At 47.6% G+C, this 13,449-nt stretch overlaps 6 protein-coding genes across 6 annotated transcripts; all 6 read right to left on the bottom strand.

Annotated features, from left to right (window-relative positions):
* Nucleotides 1–265: 265 nt before the first annotated feature.
* On the bottom strand, nt 266–1,789 carry cp1 (putative carboxypeptidase S1; the record flags this gene model as incomplete). Its single annotated transcript, XM_056727537.1, has 1 exon — nt 266–1,789. The coding sequence occupies one exon, from the start codon at nt 1,787–1,789 to the stop codon at nt 266–268; it is 1,524 nt and encodes a 507-aa protein (XP_056576109.1).
* Nucleotides 1,790–2,545: 756 nt separating this feature from the next.
* Nucleotides 2,546–4,742, bottom strand: N7517_009813 (putative poly(ADP)-ribose polymerase PARP; the record flags this gene model as incomplete). Its single annotated transcript, XM_056727536.1, has 5 exons — nt 2,546–3,058; nt 3,311–4,053; nt 4,110–4,373; nt 4,435–4,548; nt 4,640–4,742. The coding sequence occupies 5 exons, from the start codon at nt 4,740–4,742 to the stop codon at nt 2,546–2,548; spliced, it is 1,737 nt and encodes a 578-aa protein (XP_056576108.1).
* Nucleotides 4,743–5,298: 556 nt separating this feature from the next.
* Nucleotides 5,299–5,912, bottom strand: N7517_009812 (YbhB/YbcL family Raf kinase inhibitor-like protein; the record flags this gene model as incomplete). Its single annotated transcript, XM_056727535.1, has 2 exons — nt 5,299–5,702; nt 5,792–5,912. 2 exons carry the CDS (start codon nt 5,910–5,912, stop codon nt 5,299–5,301), a joined length of 525 nt encoding a protein of 174 aa, XP_056576107.1.
* Nucleotides 5,913–6,205: 293 nt separating this feature from the next.
* N7517_009811 (cytochrome P450) lies at nt 6,206–7,953 on the bottom strand (the record flags this gene model as incomplete). Its single annotated transcript, XM_056727534.1, has 6 exons — nt 6,206–6,380; nt 6,439–6,458; nt 6,479–6,604; nt 6,665–6,775; nt 6,851–7,701; nt 7,752–7,953. 6 exons carry the CDS (start codon nt 7,951–7,953, stop codon nt 6,206–6,208), a joined length of 1,485 nt encoding a protein of 494 aa, XP_056576106.1.
* An 866-nt stretch (nt 7,954–8,819) lies between these two features.
* N7517_009810 (BTB/POZ domain-containing protein) lies at nt 8,820–9,573 on the bottom strand (the record flags this gene model as incomplete). Its single annotated transcript, XM_056727533.1, has 2 exons — nt 8,820–9,480; nt 9,530–9,573. 2 exons carry the CDS (start codon nt 9,571–9,573, stop codon nt 8,820–8,822), a joined length of 705 nt encoding a protein of 234 aa, XP_056576105.1.
* Nucleotides 9,574–10,843: 1,270 nt separating this feature from the next.
* Nucleotides 10,844–13,072, bottom strand: N7517_009809 (lipid-binding SYLF domain-containing protein; the record flags this gene model as incomplete). Its single annotated transcript, XM_056727532.1, has 1 exon — nt 10,844–13,072. One exon carries the CDS (start codon nt 13,070–13,072, stop codon nt 10,844–10,846), a length of 2,229 nt encoding a protein of 742 aa, XP_056576104.1.
* Between the last annotated feature and the right edge of the window lie 377 nt (nt 13,073–13,449).

The following is a 13,449-nucleotide window of genomic DNA, read 5'->3' as shown; positions in this document are numbered from 1 at the left end:
TTCAACATGCGAGACACCCACTTGTGTGCCATACATGACCTCCTTGGATTGCCCGAGCCTTTACTGAGCTATCCGACCAGGTATAATTCGAGATATGTGCCTTGGCTGCAGGCAAACAGCGTATTGGTAACCGAAGATGCGAGGACATGGTCACACAAGAGCTTACTTAGAGAAGAACACGTGTTTAAATAAGTCATTTTATGAATGTGCCAGTAAGACACACAAGGAGAAATAATGGGCATCAAGCTTGCATGAATTCTAACTTCTACTTTTCATTCACAACAATGTAATCACGAATAACAGCTGAGCCATTGACCACACTTGCAATCTGGTCTTGAGTGCATGTCGAGTCCAAAGCAAGGATATAGCAGACCGGACCCGGACTCTCCGGGACCTTGTTCTTGATAAGCCAAGTAGACGCAGGCCCCTCTGTGGTATATGAGCCATTACGTGCGGTATTGATCTTGCCCGTGGCCAGATCGCGGTTGAAGAGCGACCGGTAGAAGATCTCGTATGCAGTCTGTGGCTGGTAGGCCGGGACTTCATGACCGGCATCGTAGACACGCGTGAAAGAAAAGTTGCCATGCTGCCGGACCTGGCCGCCAATATACGTGGAATTCGTGCGTAGAGGTGTGTACCCAGCAGACCGGAAAGCAGAAGCACCAGCATGGTTGACCAGCAAGCTGGCATCTTCGCCTCCAATCCAGTTGCAAGCGTAGTCACTGTCACCGTAAACGAGAGCGACCTTGATACCCGAGTCGAGCACGTATGCCAGGTCTTCGAGGTAGCCGTGAACGTCAGAACGTGGATAGTCCCCAACAGATTTGAAAGCGCCGTAGGCACCGTTGCTTGACTCAGTGAAGTTAATTGGGACGCCCAGTGCACCTTGCACCCAGTGCTGGTTCAGCCAACCCAAGTAGTAGGACGGTGGGAAAGGGTCTGGGTTCTTGTGAGTGATGTCGTAGTAGCCGCGGCCCGCGTATTCTACGTATGCACCTTCGACGTTGTTGCTGCAGAAATTGTCGGCGTTATGGCACGCTTTGTTGACGGTTGCATTGTTGCCATACATTTGCGGATCGCCCTCTGCGGCCAGCGCGCGACAGTGCGTGATCAGGTCTTTGCATCCCCCAGGGCGACTCCATGCCTCCATGGCATTATCATATACGGTCTTGTTGATGGCCTGGATGTCGTAGGTATTGTTGTATGCCATTACTGGATAGGTTGGTTCCTGCACCAGGAGATCGATGCAGCCGTTAATGATGCCTAGTGTATCTAGGTGAATGTAGTGTGATGCCCCCGGGGTATCGATGCTGCCATTTTTTATCTTTTCGTTTTGCTCCTGGAAGAAGGCAGTGAAAGATGGGCCGTAGCGACCGCCGTATGACTCAGTCCAGATGCTGACCCGGTCATCATGGGGCTTATAATGTGGAAACTCGGTGAACCAGGTCTGAGCAAAGTGCCACAGTGACCGCGCGGAGTTTGCAGTACTATTGGCTACCGTCGACTTATCTTGGCTGGCTGTCGTGCCAACATAGAAAGTGTTATTCTGCTTGGGCACACCGGCCCACTCCGACAAGTTCCAGGCACCTTGGACTTGATCAAAGGTACCGTTAGTCGGGACATCATAACTGAAGCCGACCTGATTTGGCTGATCAATGTAGAGCATATTGACATAGTTATTCCAGGACCAAGGATTGAGCTCTGTGGAATTGGAATCCTCGTTGACAATACAGGGTCCATTTTCCTGCATGAGGCCAATCATAGAGGAACTTCCTGGACCTCCGTTCATCCATATGGACAGTGGTGCATTTTTTGGGTTATGACGAGACTCGAAAAACCAGAAAAAAGTATTGATCGGATAGTCTTGATCAACATTTACATCGTCCAGAGAGCCTGGGGGTAGATGAACGTAACCCGAATATGATCTCACCCCTGGGGTTGTTTCACAGATCCCAGGCTATGCAATTTATCAGTACAAGATTATGTGATATCGACGACCATATCATCTTTAAAGATGGGATAGAAATTTTGAAAAGAATCGCACCTGTTTGTAGGAAATCTTCACTCCCTTTTGATGTTGCGATTCAACTACCTTCAACCCATCTGGTATGGGCGGAAAGTACTGGGCCGCGGCAGTTGCTGCCAGCGCAGCGGTCCACAGATTAATCATAACCCGAGCCAATTGAGGACAGCAAAAGAAGAACTGGAGAGAAGAGCTACAAGAAAATGTGCATCTATGAATCGTAGATAGCAAGTGTAAGCGGGGGGTGAGGGGACCTCGGGATTCGGGAACCTTGGGAACCTTGGGAGTGCCAAGACAATACCACCTGATATTCAATGCCCTAGCTATGTCTCACCCATGCAAATTTGAACATGAATCATTCATTTACTACCCGATATCTGTGATGGAGGATTATGCAAACGGAGAACTTTTAACATTGTATTGCACGAGCATAAATACAGACACCTTCGGATAGGAAAAGTTCAACATTCTGTAGTACCCAAATGAAACCCCAAATATCTTTGCCTCAAAGTCCTTCACATTTCAAACAAGCTTGACATGGAACAGATACCGTTGGCGAATCTGTGCTGGGCTTTTTGCGACATACTCAGAGTGGTAAAGATTCGGCGTGCCGTTTACAGTCATTGTTCCGGCGTGAAGATCTGGCACCATAGACCCCTTGAAATCTGGGTGAATATATCCAGCATCACACCATTTTTTATGAATAGTGCGGCCAAGAACATGATGGGAAAGGGACGAGGATGTGCCCAGCTCGACTTCACATAGCAACATCAAGGCTTCCCCTTTCAGGCGGCAATATCCTGCCGACTTTGTGGATATGTCGGCAAAGAATACCCCAGGAATGAAGGCCTTCCCATCGAGACTGGCAATGCCATCGTTACGCAGCCCTTGAGTCAAGATCCCTGCAAAATTGCTAGACGCCGAGCCATGCCACAGAAGTCGCCGGTCACCGATATTAGCAAGGTTTGCCTTTTCCCACTGGGCGAAACGCTCTGCTTCCCCGGGACGTTCGAGACGGAACACGCCGAGGATCTCCTAGGAAGGTGCGAGCGTTAGTCTGGACTTTTGCCAATGTGATTTGAGTGAAGCTTGCCTGGAATTGAAAAGAGTGGGTTGGAGCTGAAGTCTTTTCAAGATACTCCTGGAGCACCTTGAACTCTGTCGAATCTCCGCTCACTGTTGACAAGGTCAGCTTCATGCTTTGGTATTTTGAAAAGCATGCAATAAATTAGAACAGGAAGGCACAAAATGAGATATACCTGGGAGCATTTTTGCCAGACCAAGTACATGGGATATTTGGCTCATGGCTAATGAGGCAGACTGAGAATTTCTTTCCAGAATCTCGCTAGCATCGCGCAACTTGAGTAAGAGCTCGAGGGATTCCAGTTCCTGTCTGACGGTGTCACTGGCGTCAGAAAGAGTCCGATTTATGAAAATCAAGCTTCCGTAGATCTTGCACAATCTCTCCTTTACTTGGGAGTGTTTGCCAGGCGCCAGCTCATGATTTGTGAGCTCCATCAGCTTTCCCAAAACTGCAATCCCAACCAGGAGTTTCTTCTTGTCCACTTTCTTTTTGAGCGAAACACTCCGTCCGTGACTGTTTAGCACATTAAGGTATTTCTTCAAGTTTCCTGTTGCGAAGATGATTTTCAAAACGTTTTCAACGCTTGCAGGCAACGAGCTGACCTCGCTGGAGAAGATGGGAACCTCCCTATGATGCAGTTCAAGGAAAATCCAGCCTTTGGAAGTGGGAGTACCATGTCGGTCTTCCCAAGCTAAACCACTGAACATCTTGAACTTCTCCTCAAACGTATCCTTGGCCGACTCGAGGGTTCCCACATCTCCAACCGATTTTGATGATTTTGATGATCCAAATTGGCACTGCAAGTCCCATGTGTGGAACTTTTGCGACTCGCGATGAACGAGAAGTTGGAGACGCAAAATTTCGACTTGTTTTTTCACACCAGCTCTGACCAACGTGGCATCCCATATCAGTCCTGCGTCATCCTGCCAAACGGAAAGCGTAGTGTCTAATATTGACAAAGTGTTAGACATCTAAGCGATAACATTATACCATATCACTCACTCAGATCTGGGTATTTCTCGTCAACTAGTTCGATCAGAAACTTGACCTTGATCTGTTCTTCATCCTTCGTTTTCTTCAAAGGGCTGCCTTCGTCGTCCACAAGTGAAGATTCTCGCTCACGCTTTTTGCCTTTGGCCTTGATGTCTTTGTCTTTCTCCTTCATGATTTCCTTCTGAACACTCTCCGGAAGATGCTTTGTAATCTTCTTGAGCAGCCAATCCATGTCCACAATTTTGCAATCATGTAGTTCCTGAGCCTGATTGACTGAAAACCATAATGTTAGCTGACGCTTCTATCAGTGGATGCGTAACTTGATGATACTAACTCTTTTTCGACTTTCTCTTGAGATAATTTTCTGTTGTCACCAGATGAGTACATTCACTCATATTCATTGTGGCAAACCTCGCACCACATCTTTCGACCAGCCGCTTGATTTGTCCTAGATAACGGGGTGTCAGTCATCAAAGGATATCTAGAAATTACCTCTCGTTTTTCTCGTTGACTTTGCTTTGCCATGAGGAAAAACATACCATGTTGATATCCAGGGATTGTACCACTGGCACCGATGACCAACCCCTTCATGTCGCCGGTTAGCTTGTCTATCGGCTTGTCTATCGGTTCGTTGGAAGCCATCTTGGCCGATGAAAAAGATTGGCACTACTTCTAGCTCTATGAAGGCATTCAAAAGAGAACCAAAGATGAAGGAAAGTACGCATAGAATTAAATCCAGAACATCGTTATAGAAGAAGCTAGTTACCTTTTTAAACTATAGACGCACTATGATAATGATATTGTCAAACAAACAACCAACAAAGACATCAGATACCTCTTTCAAGCCCCCGTACTTCTCCTTTGACGCCTGAGGGTGAGGTGTAAAGAATCTACTCCAGAACATCTAGCAAATCTCTAGGTCAAGTGGCTCATCGAGAACACTTCTCTGCATCTGTTACAGTCAAATACCAGAAGCTATAGAATATATCTTTTGATACTTACGGGAAAGCAGTTTATGTTGAGCTTGCAATCTGTTGATCAATTTTTAACCAAAGCAAAGCAACATCCATTGGATAGCAATTAGTGAGACCAGGCTGTTTTTCTGGATTTGAAAATAAAAACCACCACCAGAAACGCCATATCGTACCCTTCGAACTTCATCAAACCACGAATCCGATCAATGTTGACAAGGAACCGGCTAATTGCAGGTGAAATAGTTGAAAGCCACAGGAAGACCAAGCTTGATCTGCTCTGCCCAAGCATCAAGATCATACCGCATGCGATTCGAATTACTAACATTCTTGCCACCAGCAGGTGCATAGGCCTTGAGGTCAAACCCTTCAGGCTGCTCGTACAGGAGAAAGAGGTACCTATGGGGCGCGCTTATAGGAGGGGGAGCAGGGCCGATGTAATTGGCAACGAAGGGCGCATCGAACTTGAGTACAGCCTCGCTGGTGACCTTGATATCGGACTGGATCCAGTGAAGTATGGGACCCAGGATCCCAAAAGAAGGGAAAGGTGCGTCAATATCCAGGCTCACGACCAGGTAGGTGCTGGTGGGGTTAGCACCGGCAAAGGAAAGCTCCGGGAGCTCTTGAGCTTCTATGGTTTTTGTCAGTCAATAGTTCAACTGCCTGTCACACTAGTTGGGGAGGATGGAAGGGGAGGAGATGAAATGGTCTGGTCCGTACCCTTGCGAGGAAGCCATGTTCCTGGCTGCACGTTCTCATGGATGCCAATGTTCAAGCCAAGGACCTTTGCCTTGTCCTCGATGAGAGAAAAGGCCGCTTTGATGTGGTTATCCGAAGGCATCTTGGATATCTATAAGGATGCGATGAAAGGATGGAATTTCGGAGGATGTTTTTGCAGGAGAAGGGTATCCTCCAGGTCTGGGCTTCTAAAGTAAAGTTACACAAGTTTTCGGACTTAGCACGGAGATAACGGGTTGACTTCCTTCCTATTTCGGTACACTTGGGCATTCTTCTCATGGCAATATTCTCACTCATTCTTAATATTGTTCGTATTCTCAGGCTTGAACAAGAGTTGGTATCCTCATTTGGCATATTTCTTGCAAATTGAAATTGATGAATTCCAGTGAAACAGGCTTACTCCTCGATCACCTTAGTGACCATGACTCGCACACGGGCACTTCCCTCATCGGGGTATGGGGTTCCAAAATCACGCGCAAACGCAATATCCTTCTCGCTTGTCTCAACTAGTTCCATGTCAAAACGACGAATAAAAGCCGCTAGTACAAGAAACAGTTCCGCGTAGGCCAGGCTACAATATCACGTCAATTAGAGATTGGGAAGGGAGGAGAGGCTTTTGAATAACATACTTCATGCCCAAACATATCCACTGCCCTTGGAAAAATTGACCATATATCTATCCAGATGCTCCCCTTTCGCAGCGGCACGTAGCCATCGGTCTGGGTCGAAGGTATGCGGATCGGGGAAGATTTCGGGATCAGTGAGAACGAAATAGTTGGTCTCACTGACTGGAGTCTAAATGTTGATGTCAATATACATTCTAAGATAGGCGCTAGTAAAAATGGCTTCACATACTCCAGCAGGAATGGTGTGGTCCTTGTAGATTAATGCTTCATCAGGTGCGACACGAGCCGATCGACTTGCAATTCCAGTAGACACACGTAATGTCTCCCATACAAATGCAGACTATAAAGTGAAAACAGTCAGTTACAAGTCTATAATAAGACCGTAGAAAGACGCATCATGGAAAAGAGGACTTACCAAATATGGCAACTGTTCAAGCTGCCTCCATGTTGGTCGAGACTCAGGAGTGGGCATCACCGTCCGCAGTTCCTCTCGCAACTTGGCTTTGATCGAATAATTTTCCAAGAGGTGAAATGCTGCAATAGATAGCGATCGGGCAGTTGTCTCGGTGCCACCGATGATCAGAGAAAATCCCTCATTGCTGAGACGAACAGCGCCGCGCATATCCTCCGGCATACTGGGGCCACACATAACTTCCATGATGGGAGGTGTTTTCGAGTTTGACGGCTCACTTTGCAGGAATTCCTCTGTCCGACGCAGAAGGTCCAACTTCTGGCTCACTAGTGCATACGCGAATGGGTCAAGCTTTTCGAGCAACCACAACGGAAGCAATTTCATGATAGTTTGAAAGACCGGGAAAAAGTATATGATGTGGTTGAATTTGAACAGTGCGTTGAGTCCGTCCCTCACACTCGCGTTGAAGTCATCGTGGTCAAGATTTCTACTGTTGAAATCAAAGGCATATTTGTGAATGACATCGGAAGTCAGCCCAGCAAAGCCAGCATCAAGATTAATGACCCTATGGAATTCAAAGGCGCGCTTGAAATGATTGTCGAGTTTGTCAATATTTTCATATATCAAATACTCTATGTTGGAGACAGCCTGCTTTGAAAAGTGTCTCTCAATGTGTGAACGCCGCTTCCGGTGGTCTTCTTGGGAGACACTAGCAAATCCAGTATCTCCAAGATCGAATCGAGCGATCAAGGCAGCGGACTTTTCGCGTTTGCGCTTGCTGGAGGCATATATCTCATCGTAATAGCTGGAGTCCTTAATATGCACCTCAAGAGGGGTAATGCGTATAATGGGACCTCAAGAAAAATTAGACTGATGGTACTCCATGTTTCCTGGTATAATTCACCGTATATCTCATGTAGTCGCTCTATCTCCCAGATGAACATTCCTCCCTTGATCACATTGAAGTAAAATTCATAGCCGCTTGTGATAGCTGCAAGTTTTGGCCCCGGAATTTTGCTGAGAGGGTGGAAGTACAGCCGATAGATGCTTTTGACGGCAATATATATTACCAAGCCACCTATTCCCAGTATTAATAGACCAGCCATATTCCAAGGTCGCTCAGAGAATACCCAAATAAATCAAAATAAAGATTTGCAAAAGAATGGCCCATGAAAATGAAATGTCAGAAGAATTAGGACACACGGGAAAAGCGTCGGGCTAGTAGAAGGGGTACTTGGCAGTGCCAAGAGCAAGGAGGCCAGCATACCTACATCAATGGCTGCTATACATGGCCCTAACCCACATTGGATTCTTGACCGCTGCAATATCGGACTAGACGCCTAGATTGTCATAGCTCATGTCCCTATGCCGCGTTATCTTTTGTGTTAATTTTGGATGTCGAGACTAGCTCAAGGTACCACTACTAATTGTGATAATTTGCAGTTTGACTAAATCGAGGACTCGGAGATGCACATATTAATCGAAAAACAATCTCAGTTCTCTACTTGCTAGGCCTTCTTTTCGGTGTTTTCTGAGGACAGATTCTCTCTGGTATCTGAAGCCAAGCCCATATCAGAATTGAGAAGGATTGAGACATAGGAAGGTAGCGTTTGCCTTATAGGCTAGCAAGGAACCAATATAGTAAAAGAATACAACAGGATGAACTCATTTCTTAAGAAAAAGTTGTTCGAAGTTCAGTCACACGCTCAACTGTCCATATGTAGCTCTATAGGTCCAATAGAACTGTGTGACCCAGAAAGCAGATACTTCTGCACGAATGAGCCAGAGCAATAGGCTAGATTAGCTACGGATTTCCGAGGAATGGAAAGAAAAACAAAATCGTTGTTCATTGGCTACTACCCCGCGAAGATAGAGCTCATTCATAACAAAGTTGGAAAATGAGTGAAGTTGAAAAAGACATCATCGCACTGGAATAACGATGAAGACACTGGAATATAACCTCGAGCGCCACCTAAAGCTCTATCTCAGAGAGCTTTCGCTTCAAACTTTGCTTCTCCATTGCCGGATCCATGTAGTAGTCGGATGCGTTGATCAACACAGATAAGACGGGTGTTTTCTCGACGACAGATTTAAGAACCGAAAAGATAAAGTCCGGTGGAAGGTCTTTGGAGAGCCACTCGGCTGTCACATTGCCCATATACATATCCACAAGCAGCTTGCGAATTGGAGCGGACTCGGTCGTATTATCGAACGCGTAGTTAATTGTCTTTTTGTTGGGAATGTAACACCTTCCATTTCTTTTGTCAGGCGTGGCGTGTCTTTCGACAATTGCATCAATAACGCAATTTTGAAACTTCACGTCGAGCAACTTGTCGCCGAGCACATACGCCTTGGCAAGATCATAGTACTCCTGGGATAAGACTTTCGTTGATTCGTCACTTGCCGTGCCCTCAACAATCACGGGAATCGTGGCATAGTAAAGCCAGTGTGAATACATATCAAACATATCGGGGTCATCTTCCGGGAGTTCAATGGTGTGCTCCGCAGATTCCTTCCACGGTCCCGACATGGCCTTTTTGAAAAACGGAGAAGAGCTGCAGAGGATCGATTCATGCACATGAGAAGGTTTCTTTGACATCCCGACCAGGATTTTGACTGTTGGTCCTTGAATTCTGAGCCAAATTAGTAGCAGTAAACACAAGTTTTCAGCCATGAACTTACCTCTTGGGGTCATCTTTCAGGCTTCTTACAGAGCTTTGAGCCATTCTGGTTAGATGCTGAAAGGGGCCCAAGAGATCTGGAATATTCATTTGGAATACCGTGTTCGACAAGGCTGAGGCGAGGGGACGCTGAAGGTTCTGTCACACGTGATATCGTGTGAAAGTGTTGAAAAGGTTCTGTATTCGGAGGAACAAGCACTGAGTTGAGATATTTGAGATGGATAAGGAAGGTGAACGATGAGATGGACGATGATAGATGGACGATGGACAATGGGAGAAAAGAAACGTAGACAACCCAAGGACTGAAGCCCTTCCCTCGTGAGCAAACAAATGTCAACATGCAACTTCTTTGGCTGACTCTTCACCTCAGATGTAGGTTAGTAAAGTCTCCTAGAAGTGGAAGAGATTTTTAAAACACTTAAATGCCTTCTGTTAGATTGAGATGATAAGAAGGAAAAATAAGAGACGACTTCCGGCGAAAATGAGATATTGTGTAGCACCACTATGTTGAGGAAGGCAAGCAGAATTCAAGCATCTTTAATCAAAAGCAGCATCATTAATGTGACGCAGCTATAAAAAAGTGGCTTATGTGGTCTATTCATGCTGTTCCCAAGAGGAAGGTGTTATATTCTTCTAAATTGAATTGTCTGTGATGAGATAAATGAATAAGGAGGCGAGTCGTCAATAGAAACACACGAAGAACCATTGGGACGTCCCAAAAGCTATATGTAGAAGGACATTTATTTTTCCTTGGAAGAAAAGAATAGTAAATTCCCAGAAAGTTATAGATACTTGGGATGAGACGTCTGATTTAGTTATGGCTATTTTTCAGATCTATGACAGGAAAGCTACAATAGAAACAGCATACCAGCAAATTATTGGTGTAGAAGAATAAAATTGACTAAAGCCGGAGATAAAAGCAGAAGACCAATGTCCAAAGGAGTGTATTCCAAGTCCGGGAAACAGGATATAATGCAACTCGAGCGAAAGCTCTCCAAATAAAGAGCAAGGAACCCGAAGACTTCCGACCTGACCCAGGAACAAAAAGAGCAAAAGAAATACCTCCCACTCGCTAAAATGCAGACACGCTAAAAATCAATGGCAGGAAACCAACATATAACCCTTTTTTTGGAGGTGAGAGGTGGGGATGGGATAGGTGTAGAAAGGTGCAGCCTCCAAGAAATCCGAAACGAGTCAGATGTGTATAGAACGCATATGAGGTATCATGACAAGGTGTGTGTCGAGAAAAATATGGAAATGAGAAAGCTGAAGCAAGCGCAAAGAGGAAGCAGAAAAACAGTTGACCAAAACCCGATCACTCAGCCCTGGCATGGGGCAAAGTGGTATCGGGTTTAGTCCCACCAGGGGACTCTTCGTGTTCTTCGCGGTCGGCAACGATGTGTGAATATGACCTTTCAGACTTCTGTCCTTCGGGTTCGTCAATCTCAGCTTGAAGCTTGGCTTCGATCTTGTCGAGGGTCTCTTCGACCTCCGGGGTATCCTCGATATTGGGTGCAAGCTTGGGGATATTGGGAGACTTTACGAGTTGAGGAGATTGTTCGGGTTCAAATTTCTTCTCGTCTTCCTTCTTGTCCTCTTTGCCTGTCTTGTTCTCCTGCTCGGCAGCCTCGGTAGCAGTGTGATCTTCGAGGGTAATGATGTGATCCTCGATTTCCGACTCGCCATTGACAGAGTGGAACTCGTCCTTCTCGGCCGGAGGCTCCGATTTCGTATCAACAAACTCCTCATCATCGCTCGTGGCAGGAATATTAGCAGAGCTCTTGGCCTTCTGCGGAGATGGAAGCACGTGGGGGGTTTCATCCACATGTTCGAGATTCTCTGCCGACTCGGTGACGTCTGTACGTGAGGTATTACGGCTTGAACGCGAGAGAGCCGTAGGCGATGTTGAAGCACGGCTTGACCCAGAACCCCAGACGTGGCGTGGGTGCCGCGGAGGCAAGGTAGGTGGGGTGCGGGCCGGGATGGTGACCAGACGAGCCCGGGTGAAGGTCGGCGACGCAGGCTTGGTGTCACCGTTTGCCGTCTGGTCCTCCACCTTCGTGGGCGAGGCCGGGATATTCTCCCTTGGTGTGACCTTGGCGTTGCTAACCTCGTGGACCTCAAAGTGCTCGTCGTCATCCTCAAGCTCGGGATCATCGTGCAAATCTTCGCAGGCGTTCGCTTTCGCTCTTCTATCCTCCGCCTCCTGGCCCTCCAATTGTCGTACCTTCACGTGCTCTTCATTGCTGTGGATAGCAATCGTATCCCACTGAGCGGAGTCCTCATCTTCGTTCCAGATACTCTTCGATGGACGGCTGATGGGCGATCCCTTCACGCTGGGAGAAGTTGCACGGCTTACTGACGTGGGCTCAGTTAGCGGGGCGTCATCAGTCTGCGTGCCACGGTCGACACTAGCATAGCTCTTGGAGCTCTGCAAACTCGCGCGCCAGCTATTGCGCGGCGAGCTATCCATGCTACGCCGCGAGAAAGTGCTATAAACGGGACTGTCCAGGTTGGGGCGAAACTCAAAAGTCTCATGGCTTGGTCTTACTTTTGTGCCGGCCTCGCGGATGAAAAGCCCCTCCGCCTCCAGCGCCTTCACTCCATACGGATCAGGGTCGTCCACAGCCGGCACGCCGAAGGCGTGTTGACCGTCTTCCGTCAGCTCCATATCCCCAGGTGTTTCGCCAGGTGGCGGGACGAGACTCTCGTCAACATCAGTGTCGCCTTGCGCAGCCTTCAAAGTTTGCATGAGGGTATCGAGCTCGCGAGGTGGATGCCGGACTTTGCCGGAGAGAATCTCGTCGACAGATATACGCTCGCCGTAGAAGCGTTCGTTCTCGTCAGTTCGCTCAATGATAACCGTGCCATCGATCGCGACACCTGCGTACAGCCCTTTGCTCTTCATATATGTCCAAATAGGTGCCTGGCGTTTGTGAACCTCGGACTCGAGGACACCACCGATGCCCACAGGCCCCGCCGTTGCGCTGACCTCGCCGCCGAGCGTGCAGCGGAATTTCTTGAATGCGTCCAGCGCTTCATAGGTATTGATGATTACCACGCAGTCATAAATGTCAACGCCGGCGAGAAAGCCTATCCCGGCCGTGTGTAACATGATACCGGATGGCGGACTCCATGCGCCGGTGTCGGGGAGGCGACCGATCAGCACGCCACTGCCGCCAGATCCGCTCACCCACAGACCTGTGCGCATGGTCGTGAAGATGGCGATTCCCTTGGCCTTTTTGAGGACTTGTGTTGGGATCTTTTGGATAACGCGCTGCTTGCCCTTGGGGCGATTGATCTTGCCATTCTCATCGGTGCCGGTGGTTGTATCAGGGGCATAGAAGCCATCTCTGCAGAAGCTGCGCAGGATGCGTGCGGCTTTGTCGGCTTCTTTATCAATCGTCATAGGCCAGAAGGCTTCGGCGCCCAGCTTATGCGATAAGCGGTTGACGGGGCCGCCGAGCTTGTCGACAGTATCCCATGCTTTGTCGAAGCCCTTTTTTGAGATGCTCTTAGTCTTCTCCCACCGATTTGGAGGCATCGTGAGTGGTTGCCAGACAGAAGATACTTGAAGATTATTGTAGGGTAATTGAAGAAGTAGCAAAATTTGGATGCGCAATGCGCGAGAAGCCGATCAAGGCGCACTCTATACACGGAGCACTATGTGAAACACGCCGCGAACAGCATGAATCCCGACAGATTCTTAATGCGGAATGCTTCCAGTTGGAAGAGGAATTCGGTGGGATCCAGGAATGCGGGGAGGAATGTGTCTATGAATGGCGTGTAGGGAGACGTTCACATTAATATATGGAAGGTAGAGCAGAGAAGTTATAAAAAAGATCGGGGTCGGCTGAGACGGAAGTATTTAAGGCGACAATCAAAACGGTTTCTTCCATGGTTCCAAGGTTCGGAGAGGCA

The sequence above is a fragment of the Penicillium concentricum genome (assembly GCF_028827145.1).
Source record: "Penicillium concentricum strain IBT 3081 chromosome Unknown utg000004l_segment0_segment0, whole genome shotgun sequence".
Lineage (NCBI taxonomy): Eukaryota > Fungi > Ascomycota > Eurotiomycetes > Eurotiales > Aspergillaceae > Penicillium > Penicillium concentricum.
The sequence above is the reverse complement of the archived record's forward strand: the minus strand, read 5'-3'. Positions and strand labels throughout refer to the sequence as shown.